The sequence below is a fragment of the Thermobia domestica genome, chromosome 1 (genome assembly GCF_964235325.1).
Source record: "Thermobia domestica chromosome 1, izTheDome1.hap1.1, whole genome shotgun sequence".
NCBI classification, from domain to species: Eukaryota; Metazoa; Arthropoda; class Insecta; order Zygentoma; family Lepismatidae; genus Thermobia; species Thermobia domestica.
The window spans coordinates 24,151,762-24,177,089 of record NC_137454.1 but is presented as its reverse complement, the minus strand read 5'-3'; the positions used below and the strand labels follow the sequence as shown (position 1 = coordinate 24,177,089).

The following is a 25,328-nucleotide window of genomic DNA, read 5'->3' as shown; positions in this document are numbered from 1 at the left end:
CCAAAAAGAGGCCATGTACTTAAACTTGAAAGTTTTTCGTAGACTAAGCGCTTGTTCAAATCACCGTGGAAGGTTTTTTTTTTTTTTCGTCTCGTTGAAAGTATTCTCTGGTATTCATATTTCACGATATATATATATATATATATATTGTGTGGCGAAACACTGTGTGAAATTTTTTTCTGTGTTTCTCCGTGCCCCAAGTACTTTTTTTCCATAATCATTTTGGGTTTAATAAAGTCAAAAGATACACAATTTGCTCTTCTAAACTATTAGAGATTGTAAAATAATAATAATGTTAAAAATTGGATTGGATAGGATAGGATAGAATTTATCGTCTCTTTCAGCACTGAGGTTCTATGAGATTACAGGTTTATTGTGGGATTTGAGTTACATGAGCTCATGCCGGAAATCGAATTCTGGTCTTCCGCGCCGATGACGCGTACGCTGAAGATATAGCCTTATGGAAGCTTTATTTTAATAATCTATAATAGTTTAAAAGATCGAGATGAGTCCTGTTGAGTTTATTGGTAATGTTGCTCTTTAAGGGCCTGACGTACTAAAAATAATACAAAATTTACCATTTTCCTTTTGCTTGTTTATTCATAAGTGAAAGGAGATAATGAAATGCAACTTACCACAATCATAGATAATGTTATTCTACAACAGAAAATATGATCCTGAAGAATCTTCAGTGTTGCCATCCATAGAAATTACAGTGTGTCCAGAATAACATGTCCCCCAAAATCTAAGTTAACGCAGCGACTAGAGAAACGAACTCAACTGCATTTGATTACATATCATGTTGTCTTGGCATCCTGTGAACTACTTTTTAAACAATAGTTGTATTTAGTTTGTAATAAACAAAATAGTTTTAACATACAGCTATTAAAATTAAATAATGTTATTTAAAAAAGTAGTTCATAGGATACCAAAACCAACATATAATACGTAATCAAATGCAGTTGAGTTCGTTCCTCTAGTTACTGCCTTAACTTAGATTTTTGGGGGACATGTTATTCTGGCAACACTATAATTTCTATGGATGACAACACTGAAGATTCTTCAGGTTCATATTTTCTGTTGTAGAATAACATTACCTATGATTGTGGTAAATTGCGTTTCATTATATCCTTTCACTTACGAAAAAAGAAACAAAAGGAAAATGGTAAATTTTGTATCATTTTTAGTATGTCACGCTCTTAAGTGGTTAACATAGTCTTGTAGTAAGTGAATGTTAATAAAAGTCCCCATGTCCCAAAAGAAGAAAAGAAAATTCGGGGTTTTTATGTTATTCTCTGGTTGTAGTTGATTGGTTTTGAATATTGGTTTGTAAATAGTGGAATTACATAATGTTCGTGTAGATTAATAAAGAAATTTTGATGTTTAAGTATATATGTGACTTATGGTAGTAGAATAATAAAGGTTCATGGTTTATAATTGTAAAGGCTGCCTGTTTGAAACGAACTAAGGTTCATAATAAGGAAATAGTATAGAGAAGAATTGTTTACGATATTGTGATCGGAGAACATTGAAATTACAATACGTCTGAAAAAGTCTGATTTAAACTACTCGCTCAGTAAAATAATACGTTTATTGTGTAACAGTTTGACGTAATTTTGACGTGTAACAGTTTCGCCAATTTTCTACTTTGGCTTCATCAGACACTGTGAATACACAGGTAGTGACAGATTTAATATGATAAAAAGAGACAGCAGAAGATTTCCAGATTCCTGATTGGCTACCATAGGCTGCTACAGCCAATCCCCGTAGCCTATGGTAACCAATCAGGGAATTTTTCGGTTTCGTATATATTAAATCTCACTACCTGTGTATTCATAGTGTCTGATGAAGCCAAAGTGGAAGATTGGCGAAACTGTTACACGTTAATATTTTTTTTACGATAAACGTATTGTTTTGCTCGACGAGTAGTTTAAATCAGATTTAAGTCTGAAAAAAAAAAAATTAATAGGACGTTTCTTTGATAACCATTCATTAATTTCATATAATTGTGCACAGGATTTTAGGTTTCTAAGCAAAATATGTGGTGCTCGTCTGCTTGGAGCGAGACAAGCAGACGAAATCGAGTATTAGAAAACACTGACCCGATGCCTGATTTTCAGTGTGTAACCATTCAGTAAAATCGTTTAGTTGAAATGAATGGGGAACGAATGTGTAAAATAATCTTGTTCGTAAAAAAAAATCTGAACACCCCTTTGTGGTTAGAAACATCCATAATAATAATAATAATAATAATAATAATAATAATAGATATTCTGACATTATTACTGCAGTAGGTCACTTACTGCAACTGACTCAGTTTTCCGTTGACCTCTTCATCTTCACGTACGATTTCTCTATTTTGATGTCGTTCATTAACTGTAGTCTCCTTCGCCCCCTCCCTTTCTTTCCTGCCACCATACCCTCTAGCACGTCTCTCATGACAGTTTCTTCTCAGCCAATGTCTAAAACCAGTTCCTCTTCTTAATAATAATTAAAATTGGTGGGTTTTTTCCCCACCACTTCTAACATCCTCTCATTCGTTTTCCGCTTCACCGAGCCAATTTTATCCATTCCTTCCCACACCCACATTTCGAAAGCTTCCAGTCGTTTTCCATCATCTTTGTATAATGTCCATGTTTCTGACCCATACAGTACAATACTCCACCTTCTAAAGGCTTTTCTCGCCATTCCTACCCTTGCTTTTATTTCACGTTCGCATTTCATATCATTACTAATAATACCAACCAGGTATCGCAAACTAGTCACCTGTTCTATTTTCTCCCCTCCTACTTCAATATTTGACACCGACCCCTTCGTTCCAATCACCATGGCTTTTGTTTTTCTAACATTTATTTTCATCCCATATTCTTCAGAGCTTTTCCTCAAGTTTTCCTGCATCTTATTGATTTTCTCTTCAGATTCTGCAACAAGTGCCATATCATCTGTAAACCGAATACACCTATTCATTCTAACTCTACTGAAAAGGCGTCTTCATTTTGTAGGTCCTTATTCACTATCTCTTTTAGATAGATATTAAATAATGTTTTCGGAAGACAGCATCCCTGTCGAACTCCCCTTCCAATTGCACTTTTCTCTGTCCTTTCTTCCTCTATTCTAACACTGATAAAAACGGAATTAAATCAGGGAAATACGAATCTTGTATTAACTTTCTTTTTAAATCTTTATTTCAAACCAAAATACGCAATTATTGTACACAGGGTTTGAGAATATGACCTTAAAGAGAGATCTGTGGCGTTTATTTACACGACAATACTTATTGGGGAGTTCATCCCAACCTCATTTGCAAGTTTGATTCAATAACTGACACAGATTCGTTTTATTTATTTATTTATTTATTTATTTATTAAACTCAGTAATTATTCAATAACTAAATATGGAATACGCTATTGGAAATAAATGTATTCAGTCCTGTTAAGTAAATAAAGAGCAAATACTGATCATAAATTCTCTAAATTTATTCAGTCACATGTTGTGCAATAAATAAAGAGAAAATATTGATAATAAATTCTTTGAATGTGTTCAGTCATTTGTTTAATACAATAAATAAAAAGAAAATATTGATCATAAATTCTCTAAATGTATTCAGTCATACATTGAGTGCAATAAATGAAAAGAAATATTGACCACAGATTCTCTGAATGTATTCAGTAATATGCTGAGTGTAATAAATAAAAAGAAAATATTGATCATAAATTCTCTGAATGTATTCAGTCGTGTTAAGTAAATAAAGGGAAAATATTGATCATAAATTCTCTAAATTTATTCAGTCATATGTTGAATGCAATAAATAAAGAGAAAATATTGATCATAAATTCTCTGAATGTATTCAGTCATATGTTGAGTGCAATAAATAAAGAGAAAATATTGATCATAAATTCTCTGAATGTATTCAGCCATACGTTGAATTCCATAAATGAAAATATTGATCATAAAATTTATGGAGAAAATCAAGAGTAATTAACTTACTTTCTCTCGGGAGAATGTAATATATAAATTATGTATGAAGTTAATAATGTACGTAATGTATAAGTACTTATTGTCCTTCCTTATAAGAATGTTCTTTGCCCAGAATTCATCGAAATTTCGATTGGACAAGAAGATGGCAAGAACAATATGAAGAGCGTCGAGCAGCGTCAACGTCATCGTCGGGTGAAATGTGTGAAGAGTGTCCGTATCTTATCTCGAATAAGACGGAGAAGATGATGCATATAAGGCAACATCAGTTCCACTGCCAACGGTGCGTCGTTGCCTTCCATTCTCATGTAAGTAGGGATCAATTTTAGCTAATCATAATGCTTGAAATAATAGACCTCAGAACATTAGAAACACTGACCATATTTTGAAATACTTGCCATAGGATACATTATTGCCAAAAAAAAAAAAAAAAAAATGTAATGTACGAGGAGTAATCAAAAAGTAAGGTTACAAAGCCTGCAGTGAAACGTGTATATATTATTTCATACAACCAATACAGCCAACAGATAATACATATATTAGGTTATTTTTCGGCATAGTTTCTATATCAGTTGATGCACTTGTTGAATCGTGGGATGAGTTTGAAGAGTTCCCCCTGGTAAAACTCCTGTCCTTGCGTGTTTAGCCACGTTGTTACGAAGTGTTTCACCTCCTTGTCTGAAGCAAAGCGACGGCTTCCCAACTCTGCCATCAGATGCTGTAACGTTATCCTCGTGTTGTCCTAAATCAGCCACTGCGCTCCTCATTGGTGACGTTTATTCTACCAGCCGCAAACTTTAGGCACCATTCTGCGACATGGCTGACGAGACATTACAGTCTCTCCGTAAACCTCTACCAGCTTCCTGTAAATTTCAGTCGCAGATACATGTTTCGCTGACAGAAATCGAATAACTAAGCGGATTTTCTCGCGAGATCAGTTTTCCAAACGAGTCGCCATTTGTGTTTACTTACAGCTAGCGCCGTAGGTGGCTCAAACTGCATAGTTGCCAACTCCATGTATTAAAATTATCGCACACTCTTCATTCCTCTATAAGAGACGAAACTCCAGAAATATCGGCCTTGTAACTTTAGTTTCTGAACCTTCCTCATATCTGGATCGGTTTTTCTTGCAAAATTTCTTCTTTTTAGAGCCTAGTTAGTTAAGAAAAGGGATTAGGTTAATTTATGGATAATTAGTTAACTGAAACTCTTCAATGATATATATCAGAATTGTACCTATAAAAACAAAGTTCCTGCTCTCTGTAACCTATTCGATTTTTTAGGTTTGTCGTGGCTTGACGTATATTCATTGCTGTTTATTGTTTTCGATTTTATTAGATCGATGGAATTATACTTGCAAATATACTAACTTTTTTTTTTTTTTTTTTTTTTTTTTTTTTTTTTTAATAAGGTAGACTGAGGAACTTTACTTTATGGAATATTATGTTAGTATGAGAAAATACACTGTAGTAGGAGTTTCATTACTTATTAGAATCAAGCGCGTAGTACTTGTAATATTGTAATATTATTAGTGTCATGTTAATGAGCCTTATAAGATTGTAGTGTTATTAATCACTACCAGTAGTCCGGTGCTGCTGTTTCCGCCTGACCGTTGCCATTCCAGACTTGTGATGTGTTTCCGTTAAATTGATATGAATTTGTATATATAACAAATTAGTGTTTTATTTTTTGCTTTAGTGCGTTTTAATAAATGTATATTTTTTAAGTGTAAATAATAATAACTGTTTAATTGATAAATAACAATAGTTTTTCTAATGTTTAATGAATGGATATTATTAGTAGAAGTGTATGCTTACACAGTTGCATACAGATAGTTCAGTTTAATTAACAGTGTATTTATTTATTTATTAATAAATGTTTTAGATACAAATCTAAGTCCGGAGAAAAGAGACAGAATAGCCCTTGAAAGATTGTATTAATTTTTTACGGAAGAGCACTTCTGTAGGTTCATGTAAAATTTTGAATTTACAGCATTACTAAAGTTATGCTAAATGTAATATAATTTATGTATTATTATTATACATACACTCAATATTATGTAAGTAAATATGAGGTTAATGGTGTACAAGTGGAGAAAGTAAGCATTATTAAAGACCTAGGTATCACATTTGACGGTCAGTTAAAGTCTTCTTACCAGACAAATTGCAGTGTACAGTACGCAGCAAAAAACCTGCAACATGAGCATGTAAGTTTATTGTGAAACTACGTCTAACAGCGTAGGGAATCAACATAACGTCTAAGTGGCACGAATCACGCCAGGAGAAACCTTTTCGTCCTCCCCTGCACACTTATTTTGGAGCAAAAGACTTCGTCATTTCACAATAAACTTACTTGCTCATGTTGCAGGTTTTTTGCTGCGAACTGTACAAAGTGCCAGAAGGATAATAGGTTTTAATTTTAACCCTTTAACGTGCAGCTTTGCATATATGCAAAGTTTACTTTGAAATTGTATTGCACCATGTAGTTTCTAGTTCGGACATAGAAGAGCAGCTTTGCGTATCAGCTAAGATGCCCTTTCACTAATGAAGTTCTGAATTTACCGCTAGATGTCATAGTAAGCCAACGTTTTACTCTTTGTCTTACTTGCTGCACGAGGAGTTGTCATCTTGTCATCTCTCAGCGTTCTTTGCTCGTTTAGATGGACAGGTTTTGAACTGTTGATTTTTTCTGTGTTAGACAGAAGTGTAATGAGTCCGCTGTACGCTGATATTCGTCGTGTTTTATTGGTTCTATCTGGTTTTAGTGGACTTTGCAGATATCAACGCGCAACTTTGCATAGACCCTATATGCAAACCCCATAAAATATCCCATAGACCCCATATTATTTGCATTATTTTTTTTTTTAAATCCCGTGTTTCCTACACCGAAACCACTCCAAATTAATATATATATATATATATATATATATATATATATATATATATATATATTTATATATATATATATATCAGTCTGGTCGGAAAATGGTGCGTTAAAGGGTTAAATAGTGTCCTGTATTTCAAAGAGATTAAACATATGTATATCTGTATAAAATACTCGTGAAACCAAAGCTAGAATTTTGTTCGGTAATTTAGAATAGCATTTCTAAAACTTTGAAAAACAAGATAGAATCTGTGCAAAAATGTTTTATTTGACTGCTATGGTTTAAGATAAAATTGAGCTGCTATTCACATAGCTATGAATATTGGAATAATGATTGGGGTTGGGAAACTCTTATGAATAGAAGAAAAATTTCGACAGAGTATGCATGCAAAAAATACTGGATAATGTTTATATCAGTGAATATTGTTTACAAAATATAGTTTTTGAAGTACCCAAACATAACATAAGAAATAGCACGATTCTAGTCCCTCTGAATTGGAAATGTGAAATTTTTAAAAAGATTGACAGACTCTTTAAGCTCGTTTTAGACTTCCTGTATTAAGCAAGTGAAAATTTTATGACATCTGACTGATAGTTTTTAGCCAACGACGTTCAAAGACATTGAGCTAAAATGTAATTTTAAAACTGCTGTTCTTAGCTTGTCGTTGTTTTAGGTAGATGGAGAACTTGATAATTTTTACATCGTTGACGAGGAATTATTTCTGCTTAACTGACTTATATCTACACTGTGTTTTATATTAGTACTCTTTTTTTGTTGTTTTATTATTGTTGTTATTATTATTATTATTATTATTATTATTAAAGTCTGTCAAATGTCAATAAACAATGTGTTGATTTCTTTCTTCTCTCGTAGGATGAAATGAGCGCTCATCTGTCCATGTATCACCCTCGTACTAAAGAACAACACTATTGCGTGCTGTGTGAACGAAGTTTCTCATCTGCTCAGTGGTTTCAGAGGCATTTGCAAAGTCGAGAACATCTTCAGCTCGAAAAGACTCAAAGACGAACAATTCAAACCCTCTTCATGGTTTTTACGGGTAAGTAACGAATATTATTATTTGTCAAATAACATGATTAAGTCACTATTATTATTTATGTATGATATTCTTCCTCGAATAAAGACTCAAGGACAAGTTGATGTAATATACTTTGATTTTTCTAAGGCTTTTGACAAACTTCCTCTTGATATACTAATTAACAAATTAAAATTGCGTGATTTATCGCTAGATTTTATTAGATGGTTTATTTTGTATGTAACCTGTAGGAAATATATTGTAAAATATAAATGCGTTTATAATACACATAATGGTGTTCCATGGGGCTCTAACTTGGATCCACTCTTGTTTCTCTTGTTTGTTAATGACTTAAAAGAAATTATTAACCGTCAGTTTCTTATGTACGCGGATGATCTGAAGATTTAATTGTACTATTAACAATGTTCATGATAGTGTAAAATTACAAATAATAGTAATAATAACTAACTAACTGTATGGCCTATGGAACCCGGAGGTTCAATGTCGCTTTCGCAAAAGCTCTCCACTGACTTCTATTCTTAGCCAACTAATTCCAGTTTCTACAGTTCGCACGGAAAGTATTGACGCCTAAAGCTTAGCGTCAATATTTTTCGCGTTTTTACACACCATCCGCGTATTCCTTTAGTGACACCGTGGAAAGTATTGTTGTTCGCTGGCAGGAAAGACCCACCTGTAGTGTTTCTTTCTGTGTAGTAACAACTTTCATCTTGCTTTGGTGGATCGATGGGATTACTTGACGTGTGCACGTGCTCTTGGTATTTCGTGTAATTTTGTTGCTGCAATGTGTGTGTGTGTTGTGATATCATTTCTTTGTGACAAGATGCCTTACTACGCGTTGAAGTCTAATGAAAGTGAAGCGGTGATTGCCCTGTTTAATGCTAGTAAAAATCCAAAGATATCTCTAGGTAAACGGGTTTGAAGCTGAAAACAGTATAAACGTTCGGTGAAACGCTTTAAGGACTAAGGAGAAGTCAAAATGCCCCACCCAAGACCAAAGTTTTATAGACCTAGGAAACTGTCTCAAAGAACGCTAAAGATCATGAAAAGGCAGCTGAAGGAGCAACCTTCTTTAACAGCTAGTGAATTAAATGAAAACAATCCTGCATTGCTTGGGAATGTGTCCCTTCGGACAATGCAGTAGAAAATTCATGACGACTTAGGGCGACGAAGTTACAGAGCTCGCCGAAAACCCCTTCTTGCAGAGAATCATCGTAAGAAAAGACTGGCTTTCTGTAATAAATATGGTACCTGGACTGTTAATGACTGATAAAAAGTGTTGTGGATGGATGAAGCCACGTTTTTTGTTAGTGGCACTGATTGCCAACGAATGTACTGTCATCATAATCCTGATCACACCTTTCTTCAGTGCACTTGTCCATCTGTAAAACCATGCCAGTATCAGATCTGTTGTTCCTTTAGTTATGGTGGTGTAGAAGAGTTAGTTATCCACCCCAGAAAGCAGACTATGAATCAGTTTCTCTATTTCGAGCTATGAAACGATGCATTGAAATCGTCCTTTGCAAAAAGTGAAGCGTCATTTTTGTGCAAGATGAGGCTCCTTGTCATACAGCCAAAAGTGTGATATCTTGGCTTAAAGATGCTTGTGACACGTTTTTTGAAGATTTCCGAGGGCAAAGTCCAGACTTAAACTTAAACCCCATAGAAAAGCTATGGTATATCATAAAGAGACGTTTACAGGGTATGGACATCTCTACATTGTCTCTGCTGGAAGGTCAGAGAGGTTTGGGACAATTTACCACTAGTTACCTGCCAAAATGTCGCCTTGAGTCTTCCAGAATGACTAAAAGCATACAAGAGGAAAGAAGGTTAACAAAATACTGACTAAATTTTATTTTGTGTTGTGTTCGGCGTCTTTTTATTTGTGGTTCTAGCTTTCACTTGTGTCGCGTCAATACTTTCCGCGCGCACTGTACTTTGTATTCCTATTTCTGCTAGATCCATCTTAATATTTGTTGTCTTCCCATCTGCGCCTAGGCCTTCCTAATGGTCGTTTTCGGATTGGTCTTCCAGTTAAGACTTCGAAAGCGTTCCTACTTTCTTCCATCCTGGCTACATGACCTGTCCATCTGAGCCTTTCAGACTTGATAACCCTAACAGTGTTTGGTATAAATTATGTAGTTCCTCGTTACGAACTTTCTGCCATTCCCATTCCCGTTTGTCTCGGGTCCGAATGGTCTCAGGATCTTGTTCTCCAATAATAATAAGAAGAAGAAGATGAAGAAGAAGAAGAAGAATTCTGTTGTCACCTGCTGAAAAATTAATACTTTACCTTTGAATCTTAATAAATACACTCTGTATATCCTTTACTTCTAAAACTAATTCGGTACATTACATTTATGGCATTGATAGTATTCCTGTTAAGAAGGTTGTGTCTATCAAGGATCTGGGTATTACCTTCGACTCTAAATTGTTTTTTAACATATATCTTGAATGTATAGTCTCGAAAGCTTTAGCTTAGGAATTATATAATGGATCTCTAAAGATTTCTCGTCTTTGAAAACCTATTTAATACTATCTTATGCCAATGTAAGAAGCCATGTGAAATACTAAACGAGTATTTGTAATAAAGGTGTCCAATATTTTCAAAAAAAAAAAAAAAAAAAAAAAAAAAAGACACCGAAGTAGTTCAAAATTTGTTTCTCTCATGGTTACGATTTAAATTTAAATTCGTATCAGAGAAACTCTTTGACGAAATTGGGAACCTACTTGGCTTACTTAAATTATCAGAACAAAGAACCTTATTTGATATTGAACTTCTTTGTCTTGTTTTGATGGGCAACTTACCATTAATTGAGGTTGTAAATATTTATGTTCCTAACATATCAATAAGAAATTTCAAAATTTTTAAATGTAATCCTATTCTTAGAGATGTCTCAGTATATAAATGTTTGACGAATGCTAACAACTACTCACATATTAATATTTTTACTGCTGATTTTCTTTCTATTCAGAGACAATTCATAACCTATCACTTGTTATAATGTATTGTTTTGCATTGATTCGTTTTTTATTTTATGTTATTTTATTGTCGTCTGTGTATGATTCATTATTATTGCTGTATTTTATATTTTAATTATGTCTATTCTGTATGTTACTTAATGTATCTTTATGTTCATATATATATATATATTCATCAGGGACGGATTTAGGGGGGGTACACGTGCACACACATCTTCGTTGTAAATTTACACTACCTAAAGTGAGAAGCTAGCAGTGAGTTTTGCAAAATCAGTAGTTTAAGTAAATTTTCTGAAGGTTGAAGGAAAAGAATTCATCGAGAGCAAACACTTAACATTTCCAAAGGAATTCCTCATTCATATCACAGATACCTAAAGGCATTTAAAAACTCAAATTTAATTAAAATGTACTGGTAGTTATTGGTGCACTTCCCTCAGAGAATCCTGGACCCGGCCCTGATATATATATATAGTATTACCTGTTCGAAATTGCAATTGTGTCTGTAATTTCCTGATACCAATAAAAAAACGTATTATTATTTTTTTTAAAAAAAAAGTCAGAAATTAAACATTCAAGAAGAGTACTCCAATTGTTCATTCCTAATATACTAATTAGAAATAAAATACAGATTCTCGGCCTTCTAGAGAGGACTTGTGCGCTGTATACTATGTATAATTTATATCATGGTTAAGTAACTATATCCTGTGCTCTTTGCTAATGTATGTTCCTTTGATTTGTTTCTAGGTGAGGAGTGTCCTTCTTTGAAGCCATTGACAGAAGAGGAGTTGGCCTTAATAAATCAATACCAATACAATCCTATTTCTAGTGCGCCGAATTCTCAAGTCTATCACCAAGCAACGCCTCTACAACTAGCTGTTCAGGTTAGTGAAAAAATATCTGTTACTATTCTTACTGCTTTGACAATACCACGATTATGACTTACGTTTGTTTCATTTACTATCTCAAATACTTGTCAACATATAACAGTCTAGAGTCCTCTGGTGCGTTGGGTCCCTGGTTCGTTCCCCAGCCAAAGAAGTTTGTGGTGGACAACATCGTGTCTGTAAGTTTTCTCGGGATACTTTCGTTTCCTCCCACATTTCATTCCACCAATTCTTCCATCATCATTCACTTGCCTTAATCATCCGTCTCCCTTAGCCTAAAGGGCATGATCGTAGGATAATAAACTGAGACATTTCATTTTCAATAGAATAGATTGCGAGCAATGATGATAGTCACAATAGAAAATTTAAAAAAAAAAATCTTCATACCCACTGCAATGACCTAAAACTAAAGAATATTTTCGAGATTCATGGTCCTCATCATCAGCTTCTGTAAGTCTGAAAAGGATTTTAAAAAACGGCAAAAAAAAAAAAAAAAAGGAAAACATAAAGGGATATAAAAATCGCAATTAGAAACAAATACGCCACTTCAGATCACCGACGTGCGTGAGTTTCCTCGGGGTTCTCCTGTTTCCTCCCACTTTCTCCATTCCACCATTTCATTTATTTCTCATCATCCCGTCTCCTTTAGCCTAGCCGGCATAACCGTGGGACGTAAAACTCAAAGATTTTTCAGATCACCGAACATTATGATAAATGAACCCTCATTGATCACTGCAATGCTAGTCACTGTTCACTGTTGTTATTCTTCTTTCTATTCAAATGCGGCATCGTAAAATTAAGGATTCTTTACATTCATAAATTCCTGCATTTAATCTGGATTGAGTGGGATATGGAGCGGACAAAGGGGAAATTAACGGGATATGGAGCGAACTTTCTACTACATGCTTCACGACAAAGGGAAATTTGAACAGATTTGATGAAGAAACCAGTAAAATCAAATCCTTAAAATTCTCGTTGATTTCCAAGGGAACAGAGAAAAGTAACTCCCTATTAATCAGTGATAGGATTATTAAAAATCTGGAAAGCAGGGAAATCCTTGTAAAGTTAGGGACAAAAAATGATATGAAAATGTCAGGAAAAATTATACTTAACCTGGAATATCCAAAGAAGAATGCGGATTTTACGTAGGAAATGGGAATTTTTGACCCCGTTTTGCTTATTTATTGAGAGAAGCCGATAAGTGCAGCAATGATGTCCAATGAAGCAGTTAATCTAAGTAATTGTCCTACTCAGTAACGTTTCTTTTACATTTTAATGTTTTACACGATATATTACATTTAACAAATTTGTAATAAAATCATTATTGTAATAATCTCAGAACAATAAGTACATTAAACATAATTATCAACGTGAGTATTAATTATTAATGTTAGTATCTTTCATTTAGTGTACTTAATCATTACCGGTCTTTATCATCTTTTGTTTTTTTTTTTTTTAATTTTATTTTAATATTTTACAATATAACTTTCGTACATTTAACATAAATAATAGTTTTTGAGATCAATAAATTCTCACACAATTGATAAACAGTGATAGTGAGATGACAATATGAGTGAAGCCGTAGTTATAGCCTAAGTAAGAACTTTTTGAAAGTTAAAATTTAGATTTTTCTAGTAAAATAGCAGGGTGGATTGATTTAAATCAGTCTGATTTAAATCACTTGATTTTTTAAATAAAAATCGTTGATTTAAATCAAATTTCGGAATAAATAAATTTAAAGTGAAAATAAGTAAAATCCCGTTTCTGTCTGTTATTTCGATTATGGAAGATAATAATCATAATACAATGAGACTGAAATGTATGTACAGCACAGTATGAAAACAAATGTTTCTTGCAGTGGATGATTAGGGAAAATTCCGTTTTGAACGGTAACGGGACATAGACGGTTTCGTAACATACGGTTTGCAAATCGTTAACTATTCCAACGGAGAAATCACCATCGACATTTGAAACGAAAATTCTTTTCTGTGCGCGTCTGTTTGTTCCCAGATAATAGGGGCATATTTAAAGGGGTCCAATGCCTCCTCCGAAACTTAATTTTTTTCTAAGATTTTATAACTTTAGGCGAAATTTATGTATTTCATATGTATTTTACGCCGCAAGGTAGTTCCGATTTTTAAAAATATGCCCTTGCCAAATATCAGTAACGTTTGTGGGGGGAGAAAAAAGATCATGTTGATGAACGTTGTTGTACTTTTTCCTTAATGCTTAAGAAATATTGTTTGGGATTGAAATATACTAACGATTGAGGATTAATTCAAAATTCAACCCCAATACTTTCACTTAAATGGCATAATTAGCATTTAATACTAATTTCTAATGTTTTTCTTCAGTTCATGACATATTTTACGAGGAGAAAGATTTGATTTAAATTTTAAAAAATCGAAAAAATCAACAAAAATGATTTTTCCTCCTGTACAATAGTTGTAACAGACCGATTAACGGTTGTTTACATTCTATTTGAATTGGCTCCCGGATTGTAATGTTTACCCGTATTGCAATGTTTACCGGTTGTTTGAGGCAGCGTTAAAGTTGGTTCGTGTATTGTAATACTGCACCCTAGTGTTTCCAAAGATTCGTTTCAGATTCGTTTTGACGTTAATTGGTTTGTTGCAGATGAAATAAAGGACACGAAAAGTGATCAGTTTTATATGAGATACGCAAACGCAACAATAATTTACCACTAAAACTTCGAACTGTTTCTTTCTACAACTGTTTCGCGTTATTGTAATGATTCCATTCATAGTTTAATATAGTACAAATTTATTTTATATTTTACCTTACCTCATATACGTATGTCTGTCAATTATTCACGTGATACTACTCGTGTTTCATTTGTTATGCGCCCTGATGTTCATTTGTTACTCATTCTGATGTTTATTTGTTACTCATTCTGGCTATCACTACAAGAGGGCGTTTGAATCGCTATGCGGGCATTTACTTTGCAAATGGCGACCTGCTGGAACAGTGAGAACAGCGGTCGTCACGGCAACGGGAAATGTTTTCAAGACGTGGCTAGGTGAGTTTGAAAATTTATGTTATGTGGTTATTTCCGGTAACTATGAAATGTCATTTAATAGATAGAACGGCTGCTTATTTGAATAGAGTTTTGTATAGTAACAGAAGACATATAAATTTATTTTAGTTCGTAGTTGAATATGTGATATTAAAATCGCGCTTATTAAGGTCCGGTGACGCGACTAAGATGACGTAGTTGACCACCATGAAGTAAAGAACATAGAAGGCGGTCTGAGTTAGGCTCCTTTAAATTTGGAAATTTGATAGCTAAAGTATATATTCGGGAAGTTAACCTTATCTAAATTTTAATCTTTTGGTGAACCGAGACAATTAGAAAGTGAAGAAATTAACCGAGGAGCCTGACTTCAAAATTAATTTAAACACCGTTAGGCCCAAGGCCGCCAAGTACCATCTCCGCCATTACTGGTGAAGTATAGTGATGGCAAGGGGGATGTAATTTTTCGAAGTTGAAGACAATGGGCCACACGGACGGTCTCCTGCGTTTGTAGGGTACCGAACTGGTGATCCAGTGGAATCAATTTTGGAGTGTAAGAAGTGGGAAGGATTGGACTCGCATAATCTGTGGAACTTTCCTAACTGGTAACATCTTTTCTTTGTTTTCTTGTTCAGTTATGAAGTGCTTCAAGATCACCATGCGTAGTTAAATAGAAAACGTTACGCGTCTTTCAAGCTCATTGTCATAGTCCACTCATGTACTTATAATTGCATGCCATAAGCATGTATGATCGAAGTATTAAATCTTATGTACTTGATACGTGAACCTGAAAATTTTGTGTGTTGACATGATAAACTTTACTTTGCACGCACTCCTCCATAGTAATGTGCTTTGAGATTTTTTTTTTTGAATGTTTAGGTTAGGTAGGCTTAGTCTAAATACATTGATACATTATGTCCCATAATAGTGTTTTGTTTCGTGAAATATTTGCTGTAGGTTATTTATGTCGGCTAGGTTAGGAAATTAAATTTTGTCCGTGCTTTCGAATTTAATATGTGTCTGTAGGTAGGTTAAATCTGAAAGATGTGTCCCATAATATTTTGGTTAGGTTAGAGAATGTAATTTTGCCTGTGATTTCAAATCTAATATGTGCCTTTCGTTTTGCCATGTGATATATTTTATTTTTTTTCGGGGTGAACTTCACTTTGAACGCACTCGTGATAACTTGACGGTTTATGTTAGAATATTAAATGCTCTGTAACGTATGCCATTGATAAATGTTAATGATGATGAAATTTCTTTGGGAGTGCCTTCATTTATATACTACTGTTTTGTTTTTAAAAATACATTTGTGTAGGTTAGGGAAAAGTATATCGTAAGTGTATTGCCGGTGATAATTGTACTTTGAACGTGTTCTTCCATATCGTGTGTTCTTTTGATATCATTTCGTAATATATTTTGTATGTGCGCTTTCCATATTTCATCGTGTGTTTTTTTTTTTATACTGATTAGTAATACATTTCTGCATGCGCAATACGTGTGAAATCGGGAAAATTGTGCTTTGAACGTGTTTTATTATTTAGTGATGTGCCCTTTTCATAGTATCTAGTAATATACTCGTTGTTTCGCAACATATATTTTAAATTAGCTTCTTTGATGTTGATATCGGCCTGTGCTGATCCGGTGAAATTTTATTTGGACATATTTTCGGATTTAATATCATTATTTCTAAAACTATCACTTCGTGTAACGTTGATGTTTACTTTGAACGTGCCATGATTATAGTTATGTGCCTGTTCATTAAACATATATATTTTGCCTCATCGAAACCAATAACTTTGGAATATGTCTCAACTTGCTTCACCCAACTAGAATATGATTCCTTACGCGTATCCATCCCTCTTCAAGCTTAACTGATTATGAACAGAAACAATAATAAGTTAAAATGATAATAGTTGGAAAGGCGTTTCAATATTTGAACCTGTCGAGTAGATTAATTTTTTTTTTTTTCTTTCACTCACTACACATTTGTAAATATTTCATTCTTCATTAATAGCAGTGTTTTTCCACGTTATATGTATTATAAAAATGATGAATAGGCTAATGTGAAGTATGAAAATGCTACTTATTCACTTTAAGTTAAAAGAATGACGTTGTAGTAGTAATGATATGGCCTATGTTTGTATTTCATTTGATATACGACAGGGATACTATAAAGAATGAACGCTTGATTAAGATGTTTATTTAGAAATATAGAAGTAGAGAGGATGGATCGCCGATTTTGTTTTAGTATTAAGAGTTTCCTATATGTATCAATGTTGAGAAACATGTTGATAATATGAATATGTTAAACCACTATGATAACATATTTCCATATAAGATGTTGATAGAGTGTCTTTGAGATATCATGATAGAGGCAAATGTTTAATGACACAAATTTCTTTTAAATCTGTTATTATGTAATCGTTAACTAATGGCACAAATAAATTAGTCTTGAGAACTTGACTTTATGATTTCAAATGCAATTCATAAACTTGAACTTAGACGGTTCTAATTGTTTATGTTCTTTATATATATATACTAATTAATCTGGACAATGTTGACTCTTATTCTTGGTTGGCCACAAAACAAGAATCTGGAAACTTCTGATGATAAATAATAGCTTTATCGTTGTGTCTTTCTTTTCTTTTGCTAAAGTTAATGCAACCTGAACATTAAATCTAATATAACCTTGATTTTTTTTGATACCGTAAAATCGGACCGTTATAATTGGCGATCCAATCCAGGATTTGCCTGATATGTATTCATTAATCTCTCGTTCCTGAAAAGAGGACCGTTATAATTGGCGACCTCAGCTTTAAGGATATTTGTTTAGTTGATAATTTGTGTTAGGATATGTATTAATATTTTTATAATTATTGTTTTGTGTGCCAAACTGAGATAAGTATGTGAAGTAATGAGTGGATTGATGACAATGAGCTAGTAGACGCGTGACCCAATTAATGCAAAAATGAGTGAAGAAAGTCTTAGTGTAGATGGTTCTACCGAACATTTTAAATATTGTGAAAACAAGTACAGTGACAGTGTATCCATATGCTGTGAAACTTGTAGCCTATGGTTCCATATCCGGTGCCTCAATATTCCTGAGGAAGAACAGGACATTTTACGCACCACGGATAATAAATGGGTTTGTTTTGATTGCAAACTGGATAGTGTGTTAGCTGCAGAAATTGAACAACCCGTTGAGAACCCTGAAACTGAATTTAATGGGGAACCATTGCTTAAAACATTGATTGATATCATTACAGACTTGCGAACAGAAATGTCTGTCATGAGCGGTAAAATGGATGCTGGTAACAATGATTTAAAATCTGATATAAACAAGCTAAATAATAAAATAGATGCTAATAATAAGGACTTGAAGGTAGACATTGGTACAATTAAAGAGTCTCTCTCCAGTGTACAGTCGGATTTATCCACTGTTAAACAAGAACTGGAAAATAATGTAGCATCTAAAGGGTCATCTATAACGTCATCAACATTGACTTCTGGAAAAGAAGTTGAAACTATAATCGCTAATCACAAACTAGAAATCAGAGCTGTGGGGTTATGTGAAACTGATAATGTTGAGGGCACAGATTTACAATTAGCAAATAATAATTCTTGTGATGTCTTAGATAAGATAGATAATAATGTGCAAAATGATACGGCTGCGTTAGAAGCGCCTGAACTTAGGTCTCATTCAAATATTAGTAATGATAATTTAAATGATGAGACTGATGATTGTTCTAATGATGAAGTAGATGTAGATGTAGGTTTAGATTTAGTGTTTAGTAGTAGATATTGTATATGTGTCAATAAATACTTGTTATGTGAACCCCAGACAATGCATGATAACGTAAAGCATAGCTCTTGGATGTATACAGGTTATAAAAAGAATCCATATGATAGGGTAGCGAATGGTAGTCGAGCAAAGACTATAAAGTTTTATATACGTGATGACGTTGATATTTCTTTCTGCATTGATGACAAAAGAGTAGGTAGATCTCGAAAAGGGAGAAAGGAGATAGGAAAACCTAACTTGATATTATTTATGGATGTTAAAGTAAATAGATCTAAAATGTTTATGTGGTTAGTTGGAAATTGCTCTAGCCAGGGGCGGAGACATAAGCTAATTGGAAAATATTGTTGGAAGTGGCTAGAAGCACTCCATAGGATAGGACAGGCAAAAGTCTCACCGCCTGTATTAGCTCCTCCTACAACGGAACTTGTAACCTTGAATTTTGTTTTCCTTTTCTTTTGTTGTGTTTCTATTGGTTTAAGTTATGTTCATGATGTTTTATAAATAACGTAGGAGGTAAAATATTATAAATAGACATGCATTAACAAAATGGGGATTTAGAATCTTGATTTGTAAACTTCTCTTTTAGTGGTTTTATTTAACTGAAGAACTGAAATTTTGTAAAGGAGTGGCAAGTTGAGTCATGTTCTTTCGATCAGTGGGCATAATAATTTCAGCTTAAAGAAAATAAATGAATAAATCCTCCGGTTTGGCTAAATCCGCGGAATAAGTTCTGTTTAAAAGGGATTGTTAGGACTAATTCAGAATATTCAGAAGTTTACGTACCGGTATAGTATGCGGTACCGGAAATGTATGGTTTAACAGTATAAACCTACCTGTTAGTTAATTCCGTTCGGGTCCAATAATCATTCCTCTGTCTTCTTCAAACGTACCACTCCGTTGTATCGCCACATTCTTTGGTCGCAACAGAATTGGTTGATAACATTAACAATAATAACAATAAAGTCTCCCATTTTGTTAGCCATTTCGGTCTTAATTCGTGAAAACAGATTGAGCAGGCGTCATTAAAAGAAAGCGATGGTAGCTCGACTGAACTTCTCTCCTCAAAACAATATTTTGAAAGTAAATGAATTCGTTTCGAGATGAAGTGTGTTTGTATTGCCTTCCTTAAGAATTATCGACGTACTTTATTCTGAAGGAAGAAAAAGGAAGTATAGCAAATCGAAATATAAATAAAATGTATTCTGAGCATAGGAGCTGAACTGGATATACCTAAATTATAATATTTGGCAAACTTTCTAAATTTCTTTTCGTTCGGTTAAGATTGACCTGTGCCCAGTATATATTTAAAATGCGGTTTCGGGAAAAAGATAGTCTTCCTCTAGTATACCAGTACTTATAGTTAGGAATGAAGGCTGAACTATTGATAGGTTTACTTCTTTTTATGATTTGTGATGTGCTTTAGTTCTACCTTGGACGAACATATTATTATTTGGAAGTCACTTTGAAAATTTTTAACCTTTGGAAATTTTGCGCTAAATTTCAAGAAATGTCAGTTCATCAAGTCTGAAATTTTGTTTTTGGGACACATTGTGAATGGGAAGGAATTAAAGCCGAATCCCAAACATAACGAAGCGATAAAGTACTTTCCGATACCGAAAACCAAGAAGAAACTTAGATCCTTCTTGGGCATTCTTTCTTGGCGGAGAAAATTCATTCCTCAGTTCGCCGCTCTAACAGCGCCGTTTTTCGATTTGTTAAAGAAAGACAAGAAATATTGTCTAACTGAGGAATTGCTGAATAGATTCCAACAATTGAGGGAATTGTTGAGTGAGCCTCCAGCGCTCAGTCAACCTAATTTCGACCAACCGTTTCACCTATTTTCAGATGCGTCTCTAGAAAATTTGGCTGGTTATCTGGCTCAGTATGATGACACTGGAGAACTTCTCGTTATCGGATACGCAAGTAGAAAATTAAAGTTATATGAAGTTTCCTATTCGATTTTTCAACTGGAGTTGCTGGCGGTATTGTTTCTGTGCGAACATTTCTCATATTATATTTTAGGTAGAAAAATCACGGTCCATTGTGACAACAGCGCAGTGACATACGCTTTTACGTTACAGAACCTAGATCCCCGAACCACAAAAATTTTGCTGAAGTTACAGAGGTTCGATCTTCGGTTCGAGCACATTAAGGGAGTGGACAATAAAATAGCCGACATATTGAGTCGCAATACTCCGGAACTCCCTGCCGAACCTGAAGAATACCATGTTAATTCTGTTAATTTTGTTAATTTTGTTTCTTATGATAGTACGTGGTTCACTGTAGATGAGTTAATGCAAATGCAAGAGGGTGATAGGTACTGTAACGAATTAAAGGCGAAAATGTCAGACAGTACCGATTCTCGAATTCGGCTAGTGAACAATTTGGTTTATATTCAAAATTCAAAAACAAAGCGTTGGCTGCTAGTAATCCCAGAGTTATTGATTGAGAGAACGATTAGGAAGGTTCATGAAACGGGGCATTTTGGTGTTAGTAAATGTTTGAAATTAGTTCAAGAATTGTTTTTCTGGAAGGGACAAAAAGGTACGTTCCAAAAGTTCATCAATAATTGCGAATTGTGTGCCCGAACGAAGTTCTCCAACAGAATTATTGCTCGTGAGGATCTACATATTGAATCAGATAAGCCACATATCAAGCTGTGCATAGATCTCGTGGGAAAATTGCCATGTAGTTATGGATTTTATTACATTCTCTCAATTGTTGATGTCTATTCACGGTTTCTATGTTATTTACCGTTGAGGACTGCAACGGCTGCTGAGATTGTTCGGACTCTAGAAAAGGAATATTTCTATCTCTTCCCTTACCCGAATTTTATCATATCCGACCAGGGCCCACAGTTCCTCTCGAACACGTGGAAGAATTACTGCAATGATCACCAAATTCAGCATATTTTGGTCTCGCCATACAACCCTTCTGGGAATGGCGTCGTTGAACGTTCGCACCGGGAACTCAATCGAATTATTCGATTATTGTGCAGCCATAACCACACTAAGTGGAAAACAGTGCTAAAGACGGCACAAGATCTGTTAAACTATTCTTATAATAGCACCATTGGATGTACGCCTGCTGAGGTGTTCATTTCTTTTTCGGCTGCTGATAGATTTCGAGAAAAATTTCCATGGCCTTCTGAATTGAAAACAGTAGAAAATTCTAAACGGCATATTCAGGTGGAACCCCGTTTGTTATCAAAAAGAAAACGAAAGTAGCAAAATAATGTGATTGAAATTAAGGAAATGGATTTGGTTATGGTTAAAACCCATTTTCAATCGGATGCGTTTAAAAAGATCACGCATAAGTATATGCCTGTATTCACAGGGCCTTTTGTTGCGACTCGAGTGCATCACAACTCAGTTTATTTAAAAGATTTGGAGGGGAGAGAAGTGCCAACTCAAAATCTATCGAATGTAAAATTGTTCAATTGCTCTCCAGAGAAGAGAGAAGAGTTGTTAAAAGACTTTAAGTAGTCATATAAAAAAATAAAAAAAAAAATTGAAAAAAAAAATAAAAAAAAAAAAGAGAAAAATATAATGTTGATGTTTTAAGTAGTTAAAAAAAAAATTTTTTTTTTCTTAAAGCCGCCGGGAAAAATGTAACAGACCGATTAACGGTTGTTTACATTCTATTTGAATTGGCTCCCGGATTGTAATGTTTACCCGTATTGCAATGTTTACCGGTTGTTTGAGGCAGCGTTAAAGTTGGTTCGTGTATTGTAATACTGCACCCTAGTGTTTCCAAAGATTCGTTTCAGATTCGTTTTGACGTTAATTGGTTTGTTGCAGATGAAATAAAGGACACGAAAAGTGATCAGTTTTATATGAGATACGCAAACGCAACAATAATTTACCACTAAAACTTCGAACTGTTTCTTTCTACAACTGTTTCGCGTTATTGTAATGATTCCATTCATAGTTTAATATAGTACAAATTTATTTTATATTTTACCTTACCTCATATACGTATGTCTGTCAATTATTCACGTGATACTACTCGTGTTTCATTTGTTATGCGCCCTGATGTTCATTTGTTACTCATTCTGATGTTTATTTGTTACTCATTCTGGCTATCACTACAAGAGGGCGTTTGAATCGCTATGCGGGCATTTACTTTGCAAATGGCGACCTGCTGGAACAGTGAGAACAGCGGTCGTCACGGCAACGGGAAATGTTTTCAAGACGTGGCTAGGTGAGTTTGAAAATTTATGTTATGTGGTTATTTCCGGTAACTATGAAATGTCATTTAATAGATAGAACGGCTGCTTATTTGAATAGAGTTTTGTATAGTAACAGAAGACATATAAATTTATTTTAGTTCGTAGTTGAATATGTGATATTAAAATCGCGCTTATTAAGGTCCGGTGACGCGACTAAGATGACGTAGTTGACCACCATGAAGTAAAGAACATAGAAGGCGGTCTGAGTTAGGCTCCTTTAAATTTGGAAATTTGATAGCTAAAGTATATATTCGGGAAGTTAACCTTATCTAAATTTTAATCTTTTGGTGAACCGAGACAATTAGAAAGTGAAGAAATTAACCGAGGAGCCTGACTTCAAAATTAATTTAAACACCGTTAGGCCCAAGGCCGCCAAGTACCATCTCCGCCATTACTGGTGAAGTATAGTGATGGCAAGGGGGATGTAATTTTTCGAAGTTGAAGACAATGGGCCACACGGACGGTCTCCTGCGTTTGTAGGGTACCGAACTGGTGATCCAGTGGAATCAATTTTGGAGTGTAAGAAGTGGGAAGGATTGGACTCGCATAATCTGTGGAACTTTCCTAACTGGTAACATCTTTTCTTTGTTTTCTTGTTCAGTTATGAAGTGCTTCAAGATCACCATGCGTAGTTAAATAGAAAACGTTACGCGTCTTTCAAGCTCATTGTCATAGTCCACTCATGTACTTATAATTGCATGCCATAAGCATGTATGATCGAAGTATTAAATCTTATGTACTTGATACGTGAACCTGAAAATTTTGTGTGTTGACATGATAAACTTTACTTTGCACGCACTCCTCCATAGTAATGTGCTTTGAGATTTTTTTTTTTGAATGTTTAGGTTAGGTAGGCTTAGTCTAAATACATTGATACATTATGTCCCATAATAGTGTTTTGTTTCGTGAAATATTTGCTGTAGGTTATTTATGTCGGCTAGGTTAGGAAATTAAATTTTGTCCGTGCTTTCGAATTTAATATGTGTCTGTAGGTAGGTTAAATCTGAAAGATGTGTCCCATAATATTTTGGTTAGGTTAGAGAATGTAATTTTGCCTGTGATTTCAAATCTAATATGTGCCTTTCGTTTTGCCATGTGATATATTTTATTTTTTTTCGGGGTGAACTTCACTTTGAACGCACTCGTGATAACTTGACGGTTTATGTTAGAATATTAAATGCTCTGTAACGTATGCCATTGATAAATGTTAATGATGATGAAATTTCTTTGGGAGTGCCTTCATTTATATACTACTGTTTTGTTTTTAAAAATACATTTGTGTAGGTTAGGGAAAAGTATATCGTAAGTGTATTGCCGGTGATAATTGTACTTTGAACGTGTTCTTCCATATCGTGTGTTCTTTTGATATCATTTCGTAATATATTTTGTATGTGCGCTTTCCATATTTCATCGTGTGTTTTTTTTTTATACTGATTAGTAATACATTTCTGCATGCGCAATACGTGTGAAATCGGGAAAATTGTGCTTTGAACGTGTTTTATTATTTAGTGATGTGCCCTTTTCATAGTATCTAGTAATATACTCGTTGTTTCGCAACATATATTTTAAATTAGCTTCTTTGATGTTGATATCGGCCTGTGCTGATCCGGTGAAATTTTATTTGGACATATTTTCGGATTTAATATCATTATTTCTAAAACTATCACTTCGTGTAACGTTGATGTTTACTTTGAACGTGCCATGATTATAGTTATGTGCCTGTTCATTAAACATATATATTTTGCCTCATCGAAACCAATAACTTTGGAATATGTCTCAACTTGCTTCACCCAACTAGAATATGATTCCTTACGCGTATCCATCCCTCTTCAAGCTTAACTGATTATGAACAGAAACAATAATAAGTTAAAATGATAATAGTTGGAAAGGCGTTTCAATATTTGAACCTGTCGAGTAGATTAATTTTTTTTTTTTTCTTTCACTCACTACACATTTGTAAATATTTCATTCTTCATTAATAGCAGTGTTTTTCCACGTTATATGTATTATAAAAATGATGAATAGGCTAATGTGAAGTATGAAAATGCTACTTATTCACTTTAAGTTAAAAGAATGACGTTGTAGTAGTAATGATATGGCCTATGTTTGTATTTCATTTGATATACGACAGGGATACTATAAAGAATGAACGCTTGATTAAGATGTTTATTTAGAAATATAGAAGTAGAGAGGATGGATCGCCGATTTTGTTTTAGTATTAAGAGTTTCCTATATGTATCAATGTTGAGAAACATGTTGATAATATGAATATGTTAAACCACTATGATAACATATTTCCATATAAGATGTTGATAGAGTGTCTTTGAGATATCATGATAGAGGCAAATGTTTAATGACACAAATTTCTTTTAAATCTGTTATTATGTAATCGTTAACTAATGGCACAAATAAATTAGTCTTGAGAACTTGACTTTATGATTTCAAATGCAATTCATAAACTTGAACTTAGACGGTTCTAATT

General features: G+C 34.0%; 1 protein-coding gene across 1 annotated transcript in view; it reads left to right on the top strand.

Annotated features, from left to right (window-relative positions):
• The window catches only part of LOC145683797 (uncharacterized), a 148,986-nt gene that overhangs the window by 101,294 nt on the left and 22,364 nt on the right, over positions 1-25,328 (top strand). The window contains exons 3-5 of the mRNA XM_081755382.1: positions 4,091-4,283; positions 7,733-7,916; positions 11,637-11,773. Coding sequence (XP_081611508.1) covers positions 4,091-4,283; positions 7,733-7,916; positions 11,637-11,773 — 514 coding nt within the window. The remainder of the gene's footprint in view (positions 1-4,090; positions 4,284-7,732; positions 7,917-11,636; positions 11,774-25,328) is intronic.